The sequence below is a fragment of the Cryptococcus neoformans genome, chromosome 1 (genome assembly GCF_000149385.1).
Source record: "Cryptococcus neoformans var. neoformans B-3501A chromosome 1, whole genome shotgun sequence".
In the NCBI taxonomy this organism is placed as follows: domain Eukaryota; kingdom Fungi; phylum Basidiomycota; class Tremellomycetes; order Tremellales; family Cryptococcaceae; genus Cryptococcus; species Cryptococcus deneoformans.
Genome location: NC_009177.1, coordinates 911,712 through 934,213, shown reverse-complemented (window position 1 = coordinate 934,213; position 22,502 = coordinate 911,712). Strand labels below are relative to the sequence as shown.

General features: G+C 46.5%; 6 protein-coding genes across 6 annotated transcripts; 3 read left to right on the top strand and 3 right to left on the bottom strand.

The window, feature by feature from the left end:
- Positions 1–1,255: 1,255 nt before the first annotated feature.
- CNBA3480 (hypothetical protein) lies at positions 1,256–3,509 on the bottom strand (the record flags this gene model as incomplete). Its single annotated transcript, XM_773255.1, has 3 exons — positions 1,256–1,664; positions 1,775–2,276; positions 2,402–3,509. The coding sequence occupies 3 exons, from the start codon at positions 3,507–3,509 to the stop codon at positions 1,256–1,258; spliced, it is 2,019 nt and encodes a 672-aa protein (XP_778348.1).
- A 2,171-nt stretch (positions 3,510–5,680) lies between these two features.
- CNBA3470 (hypothetical protein) lies at positions 5,681–10,489 on the top strand (the record flags this gene model as incomplete). Its single annotated transcript, XM_773254.1, has 20 exons — positions 5,681–5,803; positions 5,859–6,077; positions 6,128–6,240; positions 6,291–6,360; positions 6,413–6,558; positions 6,612–6,709; positions 6,761–6,843; positions 6,894–7,088; positions 7,143–7,369; positions 7,416–7,606; positions 7,670–7,763; positions 7,814–8,129; positions 8,179–8,562; positions 8,618–9,149; positions 9,202–9,314; positions 9,369–9,542; positions 9,591–9,827; positions 9,877–10,161; positions 10,215–10,331; positions 10,388–10,489. 20 exons carry the CDS (start codon positions 5,681–5,683, stop codon positions 10,487–10,489), a joined length of 3,819 nt encoding a protein of 1,272 aa, XP_778347.1.
- Positions 10,490–11,280: 791 nt separating this feature from the next.
- Positions 11,281–14,543, top strand: CNBA3460 (hypothetical protein; the record flags this gene model as incomplete). Its single annotated transcript, XM_773253.1, has 9 exons — positions 11,281–12,626; positions 12,675–12,786; positions 12,837–13,007; positions 13,066–13,122; positions 13,180–13,353; positions 13,414–13,612; positions 13,666–14,004; positions 14,065–14,186; positions 14,247–14,543. The coding sequence occupies 9 exons, from the start codon at positions 11,281–11,283 to the stop codon at positions 14,541–14,543; spliced, it is 2,817 nt and encodes a 938-aa protein (XP_778346.1).
- Positions 14,544–14,721: 178 nt separating this feature from the next.
- CNBA3450 (hypothetical protein) lies at positions 14,722–16,059 on the bottom strand (the record flags this gene model as incomplete). Its single annotated transcript, XM_773252.1, has 6 exons — positions 14,722–14,780; positions 14,839–15,055; positions 15,105–15,192; positions 15,251–15,639; positions 15,708–15,957; positions 16,010–16,059. The coding sequence occupies 6 exons, from the start codon at positions 16,057–16,059 to the stop codon at positions 14,722–14,724; spliced, it is 1,053 nt and encodes a 350-aa protein (XP_778345.1).
- A 155-nt stretch (positions 16,060–16,214) lies between these two features.
- On the top strand, positions 16,215–16,884 carry CNBA3440 (hypothetical protein; the record flags this gene model as incomplete). Its single annotated transcript, XM_773251.1, has 3 exons — positions 16,215–16,404; positions 16,503–16,701; positions 16,761–16,884. The coding sequence occupies 3 exons, from the start codon at positions 16,215–16,217 to the stop codon at positions 16,882–16,884; spliced, it is 513 nt and encodes a 170-aa protein (XP_778344.1).
- A 197-nt stretch (positions 16,885–17,081) lies between these two features.
- Positions 17,082–22,287, bottom strand: CNBA3430 (hypothetical protein; the record flags this gene model as incomplete). Its single annotated transcript, XM_773250.1, has 17 exons — positions 17,082–17,306; positions 17,362–17,523; positions 17,577–17,757; positions 17,817–17,876; positions 17,933–17,973; positions 18,035–18,144; positions 18,206–18,599; positions 18,646–18,778; positions 18,846–18,909; positions 18,968–18,982; positions 19,032–20,981; positions 21,031–21,432; positions 21,485–21,545; positions 21,592–21,776; positions 21,830–21,944; positions 21,997–22,223; positions 22,260–22,287. The coding sequence occupies 17 exons, from the start codon at positions 22,285–22,287 to the stop codon at positions 17,082–17,084; spliced, it is 4,353 nt and encodes a 1,450-aa protein (XP_778343.1).
- Positions 22,288–22,502: the final 215 nt, after the last annotated feature.

Sequence of the window (22,502 nt, the reverse complement as noted above, 5' to 3'; positions counted from 1 at the left end):
CACCGGGCAATGTTTGGAGTTTAACAAACTCCATTTTGTACATTTGTCTACTTTAAGCATATGTATTTATAAGAGCAGAGTATGGCGTGCACATCAATGAAATTGCTATGCATAAATGGATAATACTGCATGAACCAACAATCGCCCCCAGGCATCAAATCAGGGATTGTATGATCATAAGCCCAATTGCATGATCAAATAGCCTATTGCCTGATCATGACCCCTATTGCCTGACCATGCATTTATTGTTACTGATCATAATGCATACATTCCAAGATCATGCTTCATATATATCATGATCAGGCAGAACAGTCATCTGATCTTGCATTTTGCCCATATGATTGTGTCTCTTAAGTTACATGATCATGCATTTCGTCCTTTGATCAGGCAACCGCATTACATGATTGGGCATGATCGCAACATTCGAGCTCATTGTTAGGTGGCTACTCTTACGGATCGCGCTGATTTTCAATATGGGATTTGATCTTGCATGATCAGGCAAAACAAGGCGTGATCGCTCCTGATCACGTTACATCGGAGCTTGTCAGGTTTGCTGATGTCCGGACCTTACATTACCTCAATTCTTTCCTCTCGTCTGTTTTTTTCTCTTTGTTATGACTCGTCCCCAACAAGGTCCGGCCTTGGAGACGAGATAGAAAGCCGTAGTTTAACTAAGCAATGAGATATATGTATGATATACCTCTTGACACTTGTCTGTTGGCGTATGGTATAGGGCAGAGGTATATTCGCTTGGGAAGATCAGGCAAGCTTATATACTAGTGGAGTAAGTTTATGTCGAAGGTGGTGCAAGGTAGTTGTGAAGAATTCGTCTTTGAAAAATCTATGAACTAAAAATGTTTTCACAATGTTTGGAATAATTTCTCTGAACTGTTACTATGATCTCGACTTCCTATAGGTGGTGTGTTGTCTTGTACTGATCAACAATCTCTGAAGCTTTTTCTAAAGCGGTTTTGGGTTCCCAACTGTTCTGTTCGGCATTGTAGCCGAGCCACTTGATAAGGAATTGGCGGTGTTTTCAGTAAAATCGATGATTGAGGATGCACTCGACTTCGTATTCTAGGTCATCTTCGTGATGGTGCGACTTGTGGTCACCCTGGTATCTCATTCTCAATATATTTCTCAAGCAATTGGACGTGGAAGACGTCGTGGATGCGCATTGATTTCAGCAACTCAAAGCAATACGCGTGGGAAGGAACGCGCACCATAATGGTGTAGGGACTGAGATAGTGGTGATCTAATTTCTTGGTGGTTTGTAGTGACATAGGAGATCAACAGAGGTGAAGCTCCTTTTGAGTGTTTCGAAAGATGTTTGTTGAGGTTCTTCCCATACAAAGGGTAAGTCCTTCTTTGTCAAGTCGATAAGAGGTTTGGCGATACTAGAGTAGTTCTTGATGAACTTTCGGTAGAAGTTACAGAACCCAAGGAAGGATTGGGTATCATGGAGATTGCGAGGTGTCGGCCATTCCGTGATAGACTTTACTTTCTTGATGTCCATTGATAGACCTTGATCGCTGACAACGAAACCTAGGAACTCTACTGAGGTTTGATGGAACTCGCACTTTGAAGCTTTGGCATATAAATGGGTTTGGTGGAGGCGATCTAGGACTTGTATGACGTGTGACTGGTGAGTCTCCAAGTCTGGGCTGTAGATGAGGATGTCGTCGAGGTAGATAATAACAAATATGTCTAGCATGTCACGGAATTGTGGTTCATGAGGTGTTGGAAGGATGCAGGGGCATTGGTGAGGCCAAACGGCATTACCAAATATTCGAAATGCCCGTAGCGAGTACGGAAAGCTGTTTTCCATTCTTCGCCTGCCTTAATGCGAAGTAAATTGTAGGCTCCTCGCAGGTCGATCTTGGTGAATACTTTGGCTGATTTGAGTCGATCTAGGAGCTCGGTGATCAATGGTAGAGGATAGCGATTCTTGATGGTGATCTTGTTGATTCCCCGGTAATCGACACACATCCTAAGCGATCCGTCTTTCTTTTTGACAAAGAGTATGGGTGCTCTGGCTGGTGATTTGGACGGTCGGATGAAACCTTTCTTAAGATTCTCATCAAGGTATTCACGGAGAGCTTCAAGTTCTTTTTCGGAGAGATTGTATATGGGACCAAAAGGTGGGTTTTTTCCTTCTTCGAGAGGGATATGGTGGTCGAAAGACCTATGTTCTGGGAGTGTATCGGCGCTTTTCTTGTCGAATACATCTAGATATTGATGGTATTCTTTAGGTACTATTTCGGCATCAGTGTTTTCTTTTGGGGGTTTGTCATTGGTGATGACCATGGCTAAGTTGGCACTCGTCATCTGTGATACAGTGGGTGTATGGAAAGTGTTTCCCAGCTGATGGACGGATTGTGCTCTTGTAACCAGGTTATACCTAAGACGATGGGGTAGGAGCCGATGTCGGTTACGAGGAGTCGGAGTAAGGTGTGTCCGAATGGTTTCTGGAAGTTAACCAGGATGTTGGCTTCTTCTTCAATTATAGTTCGCTGACCCGCAGCATTGAATAGGTATAATGGGATCGAATCTTCTATTTTCGTGGTTTTGAGGTTAAAGGTCTGGACGAATCTTTTGTCGATGAAGTTTGTAGAGGCACTGGAATCGATTAAAGCTTGATAAACATTGTTGTGAAAGAGAAAGTCGATTGTGAGTTGGTTTTTGTTGTTTTTGTTATTATCTTTGAGAGTTTGGAGATATTCGCAGGAGTCTGTGTTGGCCGGTTTGGTAGTACGCTCTTGTTCCTGGCTACCTTCTTTGACATTGGCAGACAAGAGTCGTTCTGCTGTCTGTTCTTCGTCTGGATCTCCGAAGTTCTTCCTTAATTCGGCACAAAATTTCTTGAAGTCCAGCATAAACTTGGGCTGGGGATCGATGGTGGTTACGAAGGGTTGGAACCATAAGAATGGGGTATCTCGGAGGAAAGATCCGGCATATAGGACTTTGGAGGTCTCGGTAGGGAAACGGGAAGGTTGGAGGGTAATCACCATTGTCACTTGAGTGATAAAGGTTGAGAGCTTGGCATATTGTCCGTGGTAGTACTCGGGTTGGGATATCTTCGGTTCTTGAGGTCTACTGGAGGGTACTGAGGTGCGTTGTCGGCTGTATTCCCTTTTAACTTCTGGATATGGTGTTTGCGCTGACAGGTCGCGGCTTGATCTAGGTTCTTCGTCTTCTTCATCCAATTCTTGTTCGTTCTCGCCCTCATTATCTTCGCTATTATCAAACATCTGTCGTTCGACTTTGCTCTCTTCCAACTTATGCGTCAACTCTTCCTTCTGTTGCTCAAGTCTTGCGATATGGTTGCGCATCATCTCGAGTTGGGTTTGGGTGTCGTTTGATGTGTTGTCGGCGGTAAATGGATCGGATTGAGGATTGGTGTTGAATGAACCCGCGGGATTGTGGTCGTCATCGAGGGTATGTTCTACTTCCTTGCCTTTTTCGACCTTTTCCACAGCTCGACCACTACGAGTGGATGGACCTGACATGATATAGGATATGGTATACAAAGTGGTGGTATGAGGTTATAGGTGGCTGAGGTTGTTGATGAAGTTGTATAAGGGTATACGTATGTGTCGAAGGTAAAAGGTACTTGAAGTCTATACCAACCAACCACAAGTGTGGAAGATCAATATTTACTGTTACGACTCGTCCCCAACAAGGTCCGGCCTTGGAGACGAGATAGAAAGCCGTAGTTTAACTAAGCAATGAGATATATGTATGATATACCTCTTGACACTTGTCTGTTGGCGTATGGTATAGGGCAGAGGTATATTCGCTTGGGAAGATCAGGCAAGCTTATATACTAGTGGAGTAAGTTTATGTCGAAGGTGGTGCAAGGTAAGACGAGAGTGAGCACTGGGAGCTCGAGGACCTTTCGCAAAGTAACTTATGAAATATTGATCTTTGAGGGGAAGAAGATCAAGATCAAGGACAAAGCTCCCTTTATATACTTCTACAGAAATCTATTTATATCCTTCTAGCTCCAGTTGGAGGTCCAGCTGGACCTTCTTATCTGAAACAACCTTGCCTTCCTCCATTACATAACTCCCTCCTATGATCTCTTATCTCTTCTACTTCATGCAGGCTCATGACAGGAGCCTCTAGAGCCTCAGGGTCTGTGAGGTTTTGCAGATCCTCCAATGAACTCTTGACAAAGTAGTGGTTAAAAGGCCTTCTGAAGTTGGTTGCCATTTGTATAACAATCATGTAAGGCTGCAAACAATTTTAGCATCAAAATTGGTATGATTGGCTATATGATCAATGCATTTTTATCCTTATTACAATTGGAAATCTCTTTTTAAGATTCTCAACATGAAGGGAATCATACTGCATTTCCCATAGTTGTAGGTGACCGACATGTCTACTGTAGCAAAGGAAACTTGATTGCACCACAGTTGTTGCTTGGCCTGGGACTTGGTGGTAAGGCTCATTAGTCTGCATACTGGCAGCAATGGGAGATCAGACTCCACTCACCAACCCTCGATTTCAAAATCCTGCTTCGATGCTGTTGGAAGCATGCGAGGATCTCAACATGCAAAAAGGGTCCAGCCTTTTGTACTAATACAGAAGGCTCATAGTTTGTTTGCTTCCTTCTTTTTTTCTTCCCATGTTGTTCATGTCAGACATTTTTTCTTGGCGGTCTTGCCATCACCAGAGCGAGAAGACACCGTGGTAGGTGTCTCCATTTCTCTGCCATACTCCTTGAGCAGTTCTGGCTGTTCATCGTCTGAGTCTGAATTGCTATCACTATCTTCATCACCCTCATCAGAATATTCTCAGGATTGAGTTGTTGTAAGGAGGGCACTCGAAGGCGACAGGATTGAAGGGTCGAGAGTGGGGTAAGCTGGTGTCGGATGGGAAGAAGCACCGCCGTTGTACTTGTATTGAGCAATCGAAGATGACAAGAATGTCTTCCCACAGTCAGCGCTACGCTCAATAGAATTGCATTGTGGCATCTCCGAAGCTAGAAACAAGATCTGAGCCAATTCCAACACATGAGGTATACTCACTTACGAGGAAAGCAACGCAGATACATCTGCACTTTTTGGGCTCTACAATAAGTCCCATCACTCTTTGAGCCATGCCTTGGAGGGTATAGACAATGACTAAAGAATTGTTAATATTCTCCGCTGTTTCCTGGAGAATGACTGTGCCACATGGAGCTTGCCGTGAAGGCCTGCTCCTTGCCTGCCATCCGCATCTTTTAAATGGGGTTAGCCAAAGATAAGTATGCGCTGAATGTGGGTCTGGCTATGTTGAGTGTATGGTCGCGACTGTAACTTGAAGAATATCATAGGAAATGCAGTAGTAGCGTTGTAAATAAACACCACCACTCCCCCAACGACGAAATCTACTAATCTGCCCCGGCAAAATTTACGCGTCACCTTACTTTTTCCCACGCTCGCTTTTGACACAACGCGGTAAACAAAACATCAAAATATCAAGGTCAACAACGAACAAAGCCATCGCGTCGTGGCCTGCAATTTTAATACCCAACCTAGGTTATTCCTTCCTCCTTCCTCGACCACCTCCTTCGGTCTGCTTCAACGTAAAGCACTGGTACAACTGTCTGCTACAGTTACAGTAATCCCCACCTAGTTCGTCTGGCGACTTCTAAATCACCACCAATCGAACACAAGTAACAACATCCTTCGCCATGTCGGACAGCGAGTTTGATGACTTTAGAATCGATGACGATGGTAGCGAATCCGATTATTATGTAGCGCCTTCCAAAGGGAAAAAAGCTGCTGTGCCCAAAAAAAAGGCACCCGCCGCAAAGGTATAGTTAGAATGACCCACCGCAGTTTCGTTTCAGCTGAATTATGATTTCACAGGCGCCAGCGGCCAAGAAGGCAGCTCCAAAAAAGATTAACAAAGCCCCATTAGCGTCTAAGAAGCACCCCAATGAGTCACTTTCCGATGCAGGTTCGGATACAGTTTGTTCGCCGCCCAAGAAGAAGACGAAAGCCGACGATGATGATGGCGATTTTGGTACCGAATCAAGTGCAAAAGCACCCACTAGTAACAAGAATGCGAGCGAAGTATACCAGAAGGTCGGACAGCTTGATAAATCTAGATTCCAATAAAACTGACGCTTTCATAGCTTTCGCAAAGGGAACATGTTTTGAAGCGTCCTGATACCTACATCGGCTCTGTAGAGGCTATTACTCAGCCCATGTGGATTTTGAATCCCGAAACAAAGACTATGGTGCACAGGTAGGTGTGAAAACTGTGTAAATAGATTCTTTCCATTTATACCGCTTCAGGCCTATTACATTTGTCCCGGGTTTCCTTAAAATCTTTGATGAGATCTTGGTGAACGCTTCTGATAATAAGGTAAGTGCAGTGTGTGTTATGAGGTCTGATGGCAACTCATCCACTTTTACAGATCAATGACCCTACCATGGACTCTATCAAGGTCGTTATCGACCGTGAGAAGAATGCTATATCTGTGTATAATAATGGCCGTGGTATCCCTGTCGAGATGCATACTAAGGAAGGTGTTATGATTCCGGAATTGATCTTCGGCCACTTGTGAGTTCCCATATCTCCAGCTTAAATGGGTCACTCAGCCATTCCCATGGTAGACTGGCAGGAAGTAACTTCGACGACGACCAGAAAAAGCTTACCGGCGGTCGAAATGGCTACGGTGCCAAATTGGCCAACATCTATTCTCACGAGTTCAGTACGTCGGCTGTTGTGTTTTGAAAGCCTCTGTGAACTGATGGTTATATAGTCGTCGAGACTGCTGACAAGGTCAACAGCAAAAAGTACAAGCAGATCTTCTCCAACAATATGAGCAAGAAGGGCACCCCCAAGGTATAGAAGACCTACGAAGTCCTGATAATGATAGGCTGATTATTACTCAGATCACCGACAACAAAAAAGGCGAGGAATGGACCAAGATTACATTCAAACCAGATCTCGAACGATTTGGTATGAATGGGATTGATGATGACACCAACGCTCTTTTGATGAAACGTGTCTATGATATGGCGGGTACAGTCAAAGATGTCAAAGTGTTTCTGAATGATGAACGTATCAAAGTGAAAAATTTTAAGCAGGTGAGTATACACATGTCAATGACAGAAAAAGGAAGCTCATCTCATCCTTCATAGTATGTAGAGATGTACCTTAACGCTTCCACTACTGCCACCTCCGAAGCTGCCGGCGGTGCTGCTGTGACCAAGCCGCCAATCATATATGAGGTGGCAAACAAGCGATGGGAAGTAGCTTTCGCATTATCCGATGGTGAATTCAAACAAGTGTCTTTCACCAACTCCATTGCCACTACCAAGGGAGGTACTCATGTTGACATGATTGCTACGCAACTTGCCAATAAACTGTATGTTTATTACGATCTTGTTCGACGTGACTAATGAAGTGAAAAGAATGGATCAAATTAAAAAGAAGAACAAAGCTGCCCCGGTCAAGCCATTTCAGATCAAAAACCACATGTGGATCTTTGTGAATGCTCTCATTGAGAACCCGGCCTTCGACTCGCAAACCAAAGAGAACCTTACACTCAAGTCATCAGCATTCGGCAGTAAATGCGAATTGTCGGAGGAGTTTATCAAGAAAGGTCAGTTGAGTACCTTTCCCGCATGTAAATGTTTGATCCAGTCCCTCATTATTCTGTTCACAGTGGCCAAAACCGGTATCATCGACAATGTCTTGAATTGGGCCAGGTTTAAACAGGACCAAATACTCAAGAAAACAGATGGTACCAAACGATCTCGGTGCGCCAATGCGATGTAGGCATGTACATTCACTAACCTACAACATTCAGGATTTCTGGTATTGTGAAGCTTGAAGATGCAAACAATGCTGGCGGCCGAAACTCCAAGAACTGCACTCTCATTCTGACGGAAGGAGATTCTGCCAAAGCTCTCGCCGTTTCTGGTCTTGCAGTTGTCGGACGTGATGAGTATGGCGTTTTCCCTCTCAGAGGTAAACTTCTCAATGTTCGCGAAGCTGGTCACGACCAGATTGTCAAGAATGTGGAAATCCAGCATATCAAGCAGATTTTGGGCTTGAAGCACAACCAGGATTATGCCACTGCTGACAGTCTGCGATATGGACATTTGATGATCATGACTGATCAGGTGAGCATGAGCGTCCAGATGCCCACGAATATTCTGACTTGAAGATCAGGATCACGATGGCTCCCATATCAAGGGTCTTATAATCAATTTCTTGGATCACTTTTACCCTTCTTTGCTTCGAATTCCCAACTTCCTTGTGGAGTTCATCACACCCATTGTTAAGGTCTGGAAAGGCAAAAAAGAGATCAGTTTCTATACAATGCCACAATACGAAGAATGGAAAGCCCAAAATAACAACGGTCGTGGATGGGAGTCCAAGTACTATAAGGGTCTGGGCACCAGTACCTCTGCCGATGCCAAAAAGTATTTCAGCGATCTGGACAAACACCGTTTGGCATTTGAGACCATGCAGCCGGAGGATAGGCAACTGATTGATATGGCGTTCAATAAGAAAAAAGCCGATGATCGTAAGGAATGGTTGCGTCAATTTAAAGTGGGCTAAGGCGTGACAATGAATTGTATATTAAAGCTAATGAATTTATTTGCAGCCTGGTACCTACCTTGATCATGATGTTCAATCCCTCCCCATCTCCGATTTTGTCAACAAGGAGCTGATTCTCTTCTCCATGGCTGATAATATCCGCTCGATTCCTTCCGTGGCCGACGGTCTCAAACCTGGTCAGCGAAAGGTTCTCTTTGGTTGTTTCAAGCGAAACCTCACCAAAGAAATCAAGGTTGCTCAGCTTGCCGGTTACGTTTCGGAGAAAACCGCATATCACCACGGTGAAGCCAGTTTGACGTCTACCATTGTCGGCTTAGCACAAAACTTCGTCGGTAGTAACAATATCAACTTGCTGGACCCCAACGGTCAATTTGGTACTCGTCTTGCAGGTGGTAAAGACGCTGCTTCTGCTCGTTACATCTTCACAAACCTCCCACGGATGACTCGAGCAATCTTCCACCCTGCAGACGACGGATTGCTCAACTACTTGGTCGAGGATGGCATGAGCATTGAACCAGACTATTTCATGCCCACCGTTCCAATGGTATTGATCAATGGCGCAGATGGTATTGGTACTGGTAAGTTCATTCCAGCTACAGGCATTGTTGCACAGTCAATAACAATGATCAGGTTGGAGTACTGCCATCCCAAACTACAATCCTGTGGATATCGTCGAAAACTTGCGCAGAATGATGAGAGGTGAGGAGCCGGAGAAAATGACGCCCTGGTTCAGAGGTTTCAAAGTACGCATTACACGTCAAAGCTGAGGCCTTGCTGAATGCGAGTTATCTTTTCAGGGATTTATTGAGCGGATTGATCAAGACAAGTACAAAGTCAGTGGCATAATCGAGAAGATTAATGACACTACCCTCGAAATTACCGAATTGCCCATTCGAAGGTGGACTCAAGATTTCAAGGAAATGCTTGAAGAGATGACCACAGGGACCGACAAAGTACCCCAGACCATCAAGGTCAGTGTCTGATCAGGAAGGGGGACAGCGGCTCATAGTTTCATATAGGACTATGAGGAGCACCACACAGATACCACAGTGCATTTTCGAGTCCATATGACCGAGAAGAACCTCGCCGATGCTGAGAAGGAAGGCTTCGACAAACGATTCAAACTTACTACTTCTCTTGGTACTGGTAACATGGTCTGTTTCGACCTGAACGGCAAGATCAAGAAATATGCCAGCCCTGAAGAGATATTGGAAGAATTCTTCCACAAGCGCCTCGAATTCTATGGGCATCGGAAGGTATGTTATCTTACCCATCAGCACTGATTAGTAGACTGATAACAAAAAGCAACACCTTGCCGACGAGCTAAACAGGCAATTTGAACGACTCAGCAACCAGGCCCGCTTTGTCCATATGATCATCACTAAGGAGCTAGTCGTTTCCGGCAAGCGACGGCCAGATATCGTCGCTGAATTGCGTAGTCTCAAATTTAAACCTTTTCCCAAGAAAGAAAGGGCCAAAGAGGAAGGAGAAAACGAAGCTGCCGAGGAAGAAGAAGACGGAGACGAAGGACAAGCTAGCGACTATGATTACCTCTTGGGTATGGCTATCTGGAGTTTGACATCAGAAAAAGTGCGTGTATCGAAAAAATATGTTCAAATTTGCAATTGACAAAGAGCATATAGGTTGAGAAGCTGTTAGCAGAAAGGGATGCAAAGGAGCAAGAACTCATCGAGTTGCTCAAGCTCAGTCCCAACAATATCTGGGATCGGGATTTGGACAACTTCTTGGCTGAGTGGCAGGTAAGTTGCCGGTACCTTCTTCTACTTACAAGCTGGTTGATCATTCAAAAATATAGCTTGCCCTTGAAGCCGACATTGCTGATGCCAAAGGTTCAAAACCCAAAGCGAAAGCCGCTGCTATCAAAGCGACTCAAAAGCCGAAAAAGCGTGCTATGTAACCAATTATCACTACCTCACATGCATTATGTGCCATAATCCAATGTTTATTATGCATGGAAGCACAATTGGAGCTGAATATGTATACAGCTTATGCATGGCAACTGAATAGAGCCTATGCATGGAATATAGATGAGTATAATGCTCTGCACTTACACCCTCCTCCATCTGCGTGTCAAAGAGGAGCATATGCCTGGAAGCAAAAACAGCAGCTTCAGATTGGGGTTTCACTTCGGACACCCCTCTACTTCCACTTTAGGTAATTTTACAAGGGCAGTCGAAAGATAACAACGTCCAACCCTGTAGGGGGGACCTTGACATGAGTGCAGGATGTCAGATCTTGAGGATGATGACCGATGCGCTAACAACAATGACGAATCTGTTCTCCCTTCTTAATCGATAATTTATGTGACATGTACATAGTTGATTGGGAAACAGTGCTATCATCCCCACCATCCGATGTCCTCGTGTCTTATGTGAAGAAAACAAACCACAGCGTATTCCCACCATACATAAAATCCATGGATAAGTGGCTGCATTTTCGTTTCATTTTTTTCTCTTTATATGGGGTTGGTGTTCTCCGGTTGACATCTGACGCGTCTCTTGCGTTTGCTTAGTTTCCGAGTTCCGCGATTTGATAAATGCATTTATTTCGCAACAAGACACTCGTTTCAACTCCTCACCCAGCCAGCCCCATCAGCCCGCAGGAATTACCATAGTCTTATCATAAGTCCAGCCGCCTTCCACACTCCAGCACTCGAACACATTCTCCTTCACTTCGACTATTTTCGGCATGCACTCATCCAGCCCTACCGCGCCCTTATCAGACATCAATCGCGTCGCGGTTACTTCGACAAAGCTCGCCAGAAGAACTTACGGTCGGCGTTCAAATGCGCATAAAGAGAAGAGGAAAATTGGGGCTACGGAATGGGAACGTTCGGAGACACCTGATGTTGATTTCTCAGATAACGGTCATGGAGAAGATGAATTACATCTTTCCAGGTCCAAACGGAGGAATGTAGAAATTGGTAGTCCTGGGAACAAAGAGAGAAGCAGGAACTTATCAAATGACACCCAACCACAAAATCAAGCCAACGACAGCGCTGTCCATATCACCTCTTCTCTCTCACCCACGCCTCCCAGCAGATCACCCACGCCTCCCAGCAGATCCACCTCGCCGTCCCCACAAGTGAAAGGAACAGCCGTATTTGAACCAGAACGTCTCAAAAGTGGCTGGACACGACCTCGCCTGATGGCCAGGGCGAGGACGCAACAGTACAATCACGGCTCAGGCGCGTCAAGTGAATCCCCCATCCTTTCATCTGAATCTTCGGCCCCAGCTTCAAATCGATATACGACTAGAAACTGCGGTCGTCCACTCTCACCTTCACTTGTTAATCGCAGGGAGATATCAGAGCTATTCTCTGGTTTCTCCTCCGGCGCGAGTTCTCATGCATCCGTCAAAAGTGGAGATCTTCAACCTGTTCCTCCTTCCTCTGGGGGCTTCCATGCGACTTCTTCAGCAAGAGCCGGGGGTCTGCGCCGTATGCTTACCAAAACTCAGAGCTTAGGTGTCTCAGAGCCATCTACACCGTCAAAACAAGATAGAAGGGACGACCATGAAGCTGGCCCCGCAAGTTCGCGGATAGTGACTGCTCCGTCAACCCCGCCACGTTCAGCTTTACGAAGGACGCAATCAATGCCCAGTTCTCCCGCAGAGCCTAGCCCTCAAGGTGTGGACATAGACTCTGCTTTTGCTGTGCATCCTCAAATCATGCAGCATCCAGGGTCGGGAGGAAGAGCCAAAAAAACATATGGTAAAGTTCGGACGATTCTGGTTGAACTTTCGCGGGGGCCTGAAGACGGGGATCAGTCGTCGTATGACACTATGAGTCAAGGAGATGAGTCTCAGCTACAGGCTAGCTATGTGGAATTGAGGCAGCGGTATGAGGTTGATAACACCATCCAGCATACAAGCCGTTCCGCTAGTCTGCTACAAGATATGCTCCAGGCTAGGGCGCCGGAGACCGTGTCTGACATGAGGTCTAGAGGCGAGAATCGACGCTTCATCGACGAATTAGGCTACCTTTTTGATGGTATATCGGACCCGGCTGCTAATAAATCGTTCCAGCGCTCCAGGTAAATGCATACGTGACACTTGTATTTCCTGCTGACCCAACGTCGTAGTGCGATGGATATACTTCAAAATATGTTAGATGAATATTGGCTGAGCAAAATGAAAATCTGCGGTCAAGTTGACAAAGCATGGGATTGTTTTACTGGTGCAGGCGAAGATGAAGTGCGTCCACCCTTCCCATTTAACAATGTCTCACGGCTCACTTCTTGCAGGTAATGGAGTCGGCATGCCTCGTGTTCTTGTGCATCCTCTTCGTTTCCGGATCAGGTTTGGAATATGTTGTGCATAATGACTCTCAGAAAAGTGTCTCTCTTCTTTTGAAACTGATAAAAGCCCGTGAAGGCCCATTGGACCTTTCATATAAACCAAAAATTACCAACTCTGTATGTCATTGCCTTCATGTCCAGAGTTTCATTTGTCTGAGCTCATTCATACGAAAAGATCTCAAAATTGCGCACAATATGTGAGAAGTTGAAAGACAATTGGAAGATTTCCAGGGTGAGTATAAGCATTCCTTTCCACTCGGGGATACTAAGCATTATTATTGTTCATTAGTCTTCAACACGATACTGGGCTTCCTGTGTTCTGAATGCAATCTGCCAAAGCACAATGTGGGCTGCTACAGGAATCGATTTCGAAAAGGAAAAGGCTTTGACAAATATGTTGGAAGTCTTGAAAGAAGAAATAAAAGGCGTCAGTGATCATTTTGATCTTTATGAAAAGGGTTTGGTAAGTGATACAATTCTTTTAAAAAAGTTTTGGTCCTCATGTAATACTCAAAACTTGCAGGACTTGCAACCCGATGAGCGATCTTTGGATTTGGGCTATCTGGATCATTGCCTTCGCGCTATCCTTTCTTTAACAGAACACTCCTCAACATTACGAGAGGAACTACTCAACAGCCCGCAGGAAGTAGCTCAGGTTCTAGTTGACATTACATTAGCTACTACCCATCTTGCCTTAACCCATGATAGCAACCGTTCGGAAGGTACTCCAGAACCCTGGTATCCCTATGAACCGAAGCTGATATTTGGCTTTTAGCGTCATGGTGTTCTTTACATGCTGTGCAAATCCTGGCTCAACTTGGAACTGCATCAGGGCAATGGGCTATCGCAGTCATGGAATGTGAGGCTGGACCGATCTGTTTGGCGCGAGTCATCTTAAAACGAGTCGACCTTGTCAGAAATGCGAAAGACGCCCATGAAAAGTATTTGACAGGTCAGAGGACTGTGTTGGAAAAGGAAGAAGGAGCAAAAGTGACCAGACCCAGCATTAATGAGCCAGAGATCTCAGAAGAAGAACTGCTATGCTATGCGCTGGCCCTGTTCACTACATCTGTTTTGGCAGATAAGAGCTTCGCGTTTAAAATTGCCCATACAAGTGAGCAGAACGATTTTAAACTGCGCTTCGGCTATCAGCTCATTTAACCTGGAAATGTAGATATCCAAAGTGACTGTGCTGGGGTACATGCTTGTCTGCGCCGCTGCCGCTGTACCTCAGCTCTTCCATTAGGGCTGCACTTCGCACATTTGTATAACCAGTATTCCAATAGCAACGATGATGTGCGTTACAAGTTCACAGTTATTGTAATGAGTGACACTAACCGATTTTCTATAATGTAGCCCTTGGCGTCAATCTTAAAAGGCAATCTTGCGCTTTTATTGTCCAAAATTATCGGTGTCTCTGCTGAGATTGAAGGCGAAGTAATTCAACCCTTATTCGGCCATTCAAGAGCTGCAAAGCTTGATGGCTTGATACAGTCTCTAAGGGAGCTTGGAGAATTGCAGTCGATGATGCAAAACACTTTCCGTCGCCTGATGCCCGGGGGATTATCCATGGAAGGAGGAGATGAAGGAGACGGCTCAGAAAACACGGATGTGGTTTTAGAAACTATACGAGGAGTAAAATCTTTGTTGTAAAGCGAATGGCTTGATCATAGAAATCAATAGTATGCGGCATCTTTGTATTTCGGAGCTCTCATTGTACCATGCCTGAACAAAAATGTACCATTTTCCCTCCCTGACATTCACCTAGGATTTTTGCATCTTTAATGACTATGCAGCCCTATTATACGACGTCGGAAAAAAATCCAGCAGGTCATTCATCAAGCCAGTCAAGGAACTGAGGAGTGAAGTATGTCAGGATTATGCTGGCTCCTGTATACGTCTCAATTAGCAGGAGAAGTGGCGCGAAGTCTTGCAAAAATGCACTTACCTGCGCGAACCATGCTTTCGGTAGTTTCGAACGCCATTTCCCTCAAATCATAGATGCCCTTCTCTGCACCAGCGACGACCATGGCATATTCACCCGAGACTTGATAGCAGGCAGTGGGATGATCAGGGGCATATTGTGCACAGTCTGATATGATGTCGAGGTAAGGGAGAGCAGGCTTGACCATGAGGATATCAGCGCCCTCGCTAGCATCTCGTTGCTATGGTAGCTTAGCACTGATATCGTAAACTCTTATTTGAAGAACTCACGATAGCTCTTCTAGCGAGGCTACGAGCATTCGGAGGGAGTTGATAGCATTTTCTGTTGCCAAACGAAGGGGCGCTTCCGGCGGCATCTCTAGACAGACCAAACTAAAAGTCAAAAAGAAATTCGGGGATAGGACGGAGTGACTAACCGGAAAGGTCCGTATAACCCGCTGGCAAACTTGGCCGAATAGCTCATCAAAGCGCACCTGTTGGCCAATCCGACTTGCATCAGTCCATATTTGATTGCTCGTATTCTCCCATCCATCATGTCACTTGGTGCCACACAGTGCGCACCAGCTTTGGCATAGGCGACAGCAACTTCAGCGATACGCTGAGCTGAAGCCTCCGCGTCAAGAGTGGGGGCGTTGGAGTGGGCTGGATTGGGGAGAGACGAGAGAATGCCACAGTGACCGTGAGACGTATATTCACAAAGGCAAACATCGACACAAAGCATGAGTTGGGGGAAGACGTTGGTAAGGAGTTTCAGCGCTTGAATGACAGGGGTCGATTCGTCATCGGCAGCGCTGCCACGAGGATCCTAGTGTACAAGGCATATCAGACACAACCCTTTTGCACCGTCACACCGAAATCCAAAATGCAACTTGCCTTTTCCATAGTAACAGGCACACCGAAAAGAATCACACTCTTCAAGCCTTTTTCCACCAAGGGCTTCAAGAACGCTTCGAGCTTGTTGATACCCCATCGCTTCTGCCCTGGTAAAGTTGCAACTTCTTGTTCAGCGTCAGGGTCGTCGGAGATGAAGATGGGGTAGATAAGCATAGACTTTGTGAGGTTCCGCCCGTTGGCCTGCCATGTTCTGAGAGTAGGATGATGGATACCGCCGTGGAGGACGGAGCTGTACGGCTGGAATGTGAGCTTGCGCTGGCATGGGGCTTGTATGGACCCACGATATCTGGAGAGGTGGCACCTGGAAATGGGCTGTGCGCTGATGTGACATATTTGGATAAAGTGACGAAGAAGTGAGTGGAGAAGCGGCTGGAGAAAAGATACAGAAGCGGCGATTCCCACGGTGGACCGGATGCGTCTCCAAATATAAACACTACGTAATGTACGTATACTCGTCGCTTTCCACACTCAAACAACTCGCACACAATGTCCACAGCACAACGCTCCCCGCCCTCCCGCACATCCACCCTCACCCTCACCCAGACACATACTACTCCCACAGACACTCCGCCCCAAACCGTCCTCCATCTCAGAGCAGGCGCTTCAACAGAGCGCCGCGTCGTGTGGACAGAAGAGACAGTTGATAATGAGGGTCTCGGAAAGAAAAAGTCCAAGAGTGAGTCCTATCCGCTGCCTGCCCTTGCTCGAGATCCATCGAACGACTCGTGACCGGGGCCTTGGCCAACAGACCCGCCATTCACTAACCATGAACAGTATGCTGCATTTATCACAAGCCACGGGCATTTGACGAATCATCTTCAGATGAATCGTCATCGGATGGATCATCTTCAGAAACGGATCGCCGTCCTTCCAGAGGTAGTAACAGTCATCGTCATAGACTGAAGGACGACCCAAATGTGGAAGAGGAGGAGAGCTCAGAATCGGACGGCGGAGCTGGCGATGGTCGTGCCAGGTTAGCGCATTTGCTCCGTGTCTCAAAGCGATTTGCTGATGCACCATTGTCTGAGACAGACCATTGCGGAAGCCACGTCGACATCACCATTCTCATAAGTGTGACCATTCGGACCATGCCCATAAGCCCAACAAGTACGACGTACAACCGAATGGAACTGGCAAAGGCAAGGAGAAATCATAGTCTTTCAGAACTTTTTGTCGATTTAGCCGTACATCGTAGGATAGATCAGAATACTGTTAAAACGAACTATTGTAATGATCTCTGTAGCTGTAGAACTTCCATTGTACACGTGAATATTAGTTGGAATGAAACTCATCCCAATGTCATGCTACAATGCATCGTTGTATTGCGGAACTGTGAAAAACGTGCTACATATTCTATACCACACAAATTTTCGCCGCCTCCTCGTCTTGCAGTCCAGCTGCGAGACACTTGAGACCAAGCTCAAACCATCTTTGTTGGTTGTCTGACAGTTTCTTTCCTCTAAAGCGCAATGACATTACCTGATAAAATTGCTCTCGAATCAGTTTGATAGCGATGGACGTCTTGGGCGACAAGCTGTATTTGATCTTCCTGTCAAGAATGAATGAGGACGCTGATACCTGTCCGTGGCTAAAAGTCAGTCCTCTATTACAACAACAACGGACCATGACATACCTTGAAGTCTGCAATATCACCACATAGCAACGCCAGCGCCGCGTCGTCCACTGGTCCCGTTTCCCAGGCATACAATCTCTTGGAATGCATGATGGTAAAGTATGCCAGATAATTTGAACCAAACTCGCCCTTGTGAACTTTAAAGTTGACGGAACTTGGGTGCTGTGATTGCTGTCAGATTTTTGCAGTCCACGTGAAGTGCACAAACAACGTACAATTGCGACTGGTTGCTGGTTTGTTATGGTTTTCATGCCGCCAGAAGCATCGAGAGCTAGCAGTTTGGGGTACAGACCGGAAACCAGGGCCGCTCCAACTACTTTCAGATCCTCTCCATTGATGTTCAATTCCGGAGGCACAGGAACAAATTTGGTTCGCACGCCACGAGAGAAGCGGCCCCTGAAATCCGACTTCGATTAATCTTATGCTCGCACTGGAAGTCATCACTTGGCACTCACTGGCTGATCGCCTGCCTCTGAGCAGGCGTAGCATCGACAAAAGATGTATCAATGAGGTATCTATATGCACCCATGAGTGTCGGGACTTCATATCAATACTAGCCGAGTAAACTTACGCAAGAAGTTGCTGTCTGAGTTCCTCAATTTGTTGCAGGTTCTATATCCGCAAAATCAGTATTTCAACATAAAAGTCATAGATTGAGAGATATATGACAGACCTGATGAGATACAAAGTTTTTCTTACAAAAAGTTCTCACAAAGTGGGGATTGTCAGAAGCTCTTCTCCAGCTTGCAAAGACGTTTGCAATAGTGAAAAAGTCGTTATTTCCTAAAAAGAAAAGTCTCGACTGAGCTACGAAAATTTACATGCTTAACACATCCAGACCTACCAATGGCAAAACTCCGCTTAGCAGCTCTGGCCTGCGACTCAAAGCCAAACGGAGTCACAAATGGGCTTTTGGAGTTTAACGTTGCTGCAATTGTCAAAGCCGGGTCTAGGCATCCAAGCATAGCGGCCACAAGTAGAAACTTTCCGAGATGGACGTCCATGGGGAGTTTGGAAAGTAGCCGTCCTAAGGGTGTGATCTCCTCATTTGGCGTGAGCGCTTTGACCTCAACTAGAGAAGCGATAGCACGTTGAATGTTGATCGACGAAGGCGGATCAAGCGCCTGCAACAAGACAGATTCAACAGTCTTGCCGAGAGGTACTTTGAGAATTTTGATACGAAGAGCAAGGTCTTGGAGAGAGAGCCTAAGCATCTCGGGAATAGGATGATCAGGAAGCTACAATGAATAAGCCGAATTTTCCTGATAGTAATTTCAAATAAACCTGCCTGCGTATCATGTCTGGCCTTGGTGAACAAATGGAACGCAAGGCCTTCCTGAACACGACCGGCTCGTCCGCGACGTTGTTTAGCGTTGCTTCTTGCAACATACGATTCGACAAATCGCGAAAGCTGTCGCTTCTCGTCATAGCTAAAGAACATCATAATGAATTTCTGGGAAGAAACGGTTGTGGATAAAACTCACCGCATTTCACGCTGCTTTCCTGTGTCGATAACGCATGTGATATCTGGGATGGTAACACCAGTTTCTGGGAAAAGAATCAGGTTAGAATGCGCTTGTCATTGGAGACTTTTTGTTGTCCTCACCTGCAATGTTGGTAGCTAGATCAGAAAAGTTAGTGAAATTCAACAATTCACAACTATGACTCACAGATTACAATCTTCCTCACTCCTTCCGGAGGCCTCTTGAATACCGCACTCTGCCCCTCGGAAGAAATACTGGAATGTAAAGGCCACACCACAAAGTCCGTACTGCCGAATTTTGGATGGGCGAGCAGCATGTCGTTCAGCTTTCTAATTTCAGCCAGGCCCGGCATGAATACCAAAGTTGCCTGAGAAAAGGGCACATAATCGGCAGCTTCAAAGCAAATCTTCTCGAGCAGCAAGACGATGAGATCATATGGAATTAATCGAGAATCCAGAATATTGATAGTGTCGACTGTCTGAGCAGAGTACTTGTTTGACGACAGCTTTGCAGGGTTAAACGCTGTTTCCTCGTCTTCATCGTCTGGATCCGAATCAGATTTAGCCCCTTCTTCGTTCCACTCCACCATTTGACTCGCTGGCTTGAATTTCTTGCCTCGAATGGCATATGGAGAAGATCCGTCGATGTGCCACCCAGCGAGCTCAACAGCGTCTTCAAGATATTGCACAGTGACAGGGAACGTTCTTCCAGGTACGGACATGAAAGGGCAACCTCCGAAAAAGGCCGAAATTTTCTCAGCATCTACGGTGGCTGACATTAAAACAACCTTGAGATCTTTCCTTGCTTCACAAAGATTCTTCAAAACGATGAGCAAAAAGTCTGACTCGATTGAACGTTCATGGACTTCGTCCACGATGATATGTGTGACTTCGTCAAATGCGGTGCCTCTGGAACTACCGCTGGAACCAGACTCAAGCATACGAAGTGCAATACCATTCGTCACGAATGACAGACGAGTATTGGCCGAAGTTTTCGATTCCAGACGAATGCTGTAGCCAACAAGCGAGGATGAGGTGCCAACCGCACCTGGGGCATCGCCCAGTTCCTGGGATACTCGTTGAGCCAAGGAAATAGCACTGATACGTCGAGGCTCGGTCACGACTATTTTACAAGGCTTTCCCCTGGCCAGTTGGTCTTCGAGGATGAAGGACGGTAGTTGAGTAGATTTACCGCAACCAGTCTCACCGCTAAACACCAAGATCTGATTGGTGTCCAAAGTGGAAATGATTTGATCACGGAATGAAGCGATCGGAAGTGTGTTGCGCTGAGTAAGCATTGTCTGGTACGCTGATGACTCTTTTCGTTTGGCAAAATCATCTTGAAGCTTTTGAATAATGACGTCTTCCTTCTCTTTCGCCGGCCTCGCAGGTGGGTCAATCGGAGTATTGCTAGTGCTAGGTTTTGACGTGTCGTTCTTCTCTGCAGTCGCTTCAACGGCCTTCTTATCCCATATGCCCTTAATCATCTTCCAAATGCCCCTTCTACTTTCGTCCTCTCTTTCTTGCCTCTTCACCTTCAGCTCTTCCCATAATTCTCTGTATGAGGGCGGCATTGTCCTCCAGTTAACTCCTGCAACGGTTTTTTCTGCCTCTAAATCCGAGAGTGCGAGTGTCGACACATAGTTCTCCGCCTCAACCATATCATCACAAGCAATATCATCCATCTTCCAGACCTTCCTTCCACCTCCTTGCCAACCAATTTCCAGGCCAGCCCTTGCGGCGCGACTGGCACCAGATAAGTTGACATACGATATGACAACCTGCTTTGTCTGTTTGGCGAGGGCTGCTTTGAGAACGTTTTTCGGAATGGTACCAGCAAATGACATTTGCTTTGGGATGGGCATGGATCGGACTGTAATGTGTGTTGAAGTCGATGTTTCAGCCGGTGTACCGGGGAGAGTAGTGGGCTCGTCCAGCATACCACCAAAAAGATCTCCCTCCTCGTCAGACGACCCATCCATAAGGTTAGTCTTTTCCTCTACAATCGAATCACCTTGAGTATTTCCCGAAGGAGAATCGGTTTCGGTCTGATCAGCGTCCTGAATGGAAGCGCCCTTGAACTTGGCGGCAATGGCTGCGACATCTCTTTGATTTCTCAAAACTTTGAGTATAGCATCTACATGTAAGTTAGAATGGATGCACATAAAGGTTTGTAAGGAACGCACCGGCATTCTTGCGAGTAAACATGTACTCCTTTTCCACTTTGCCAATCTTGTCCTTGAGCCTTCTTATCTCCGGCGTTTCCAGTATGACTTGGTTACCCTTTCCCTTTTTACCTTTTTTCCCTTCTCCAGACGCCATACGAAGGGTATCAAGTTCCAACTGCAATTTTGCCCATTGCTCGTTGATGTGGTATTCGTCTTCAGTTCCAGAGTCAGACTCGGTATCCGATGTATCTTGACTTTGAAATAGTGATTTGTGGGCCGTGGTGCGAGCTTCGGTGCTGGCGTCAGTGGCCTGCAGTGCGGTTCGTGTGGGTCTTGAAGACTGCGCGGGCTGAGCGATAGGTTCAACGTCCGGTTCAATGGCGGGAACGAGTGATTCCTGATTCTCAGTTATACTGGGCTCTAAAAAATTGAAAATCAAGGTCAGTCCATTCCTTCACCTAGCAAAGCGTACCGGTTGTCCTTTCATACTCTCCTCGTTGGAGGCACTCATCCTCGCTGAGATGCAACCACATCTGTAACATTTGTCAGTAATGAAAGCCTTTTGCCGACCAGACACACCCATTCAAGAGCTTCTTCCCAGCCCTCTCCCTCTTTTATACCTTGTAGGAGGCATTGCTCAATCCTCTCTTGTCGGAAGCCGAGATTTTGAAGAACGTGATAAGCGACAAAGTACCGCAACAGTCCTTTATCTGAGTCTGAAACGGTGGTCGATGGAAAGGTCACGACGGGAGGATGATCGGTATCTGCGAAAGGTCGTTCAGTGAGATTCTTTCTGCGTGTCTTGGATGCCATTCACCTTGGCAGGCTGCTTTCTCTTCCTCCAATGCCAACTCAAGGGCGGTATCTCGGATGGCCTGGTTGATATCAAGCTTGGGGAACGAGGCTGCCAGACGAGAGTCGTATTCAATGGCCTGAACATCATGGCTGTAAGATCTGCATTTTTGGTGGAGGGCATGATCGTACCTTTACTATGCGGGCGACTTCCTTTTCAGCCTTGTCCTGCAGCCTGTCGACGAGACTCTGGAGGGCGGCTTCCTCCGCACCTTCCTCGTGCTCCCAGTCGGCGGGAGGTGGCGAGGAGGACGGGGGGGCCTGGGGTGGCGGGGCGGGCGGGGAGTCCGCGGGTGGTGGAGCAGGTGGCGGGGCCGCCTTTTTGGGGAGGGAAGTGGTTGCAAAGCCCCTGTTCTGGGCTGGCGGTCAGCGGGGGACGCCGGGGTGTGGCTTACGCTTGAGGGAGAGCTTTTTCTTCGCCATGGGCAAGGGCGGCGGAGTGGCGGGCGGGCTAGTAAGGAGCTAGTGGGGACTAGTGGATAATTAGAGGCTGGAAGTGGACGGATCACGCAGGGGGACGAAGAACGAAAGGAGGAACAAAAAAGACGTTCAAAAGGTGGGAGTGGGTGGGGCCCCGCAAGGATCCGACGGGGGCTTTACTTGATACTCGCTGACCAAGAATGCTGCCCTTCCCCGCC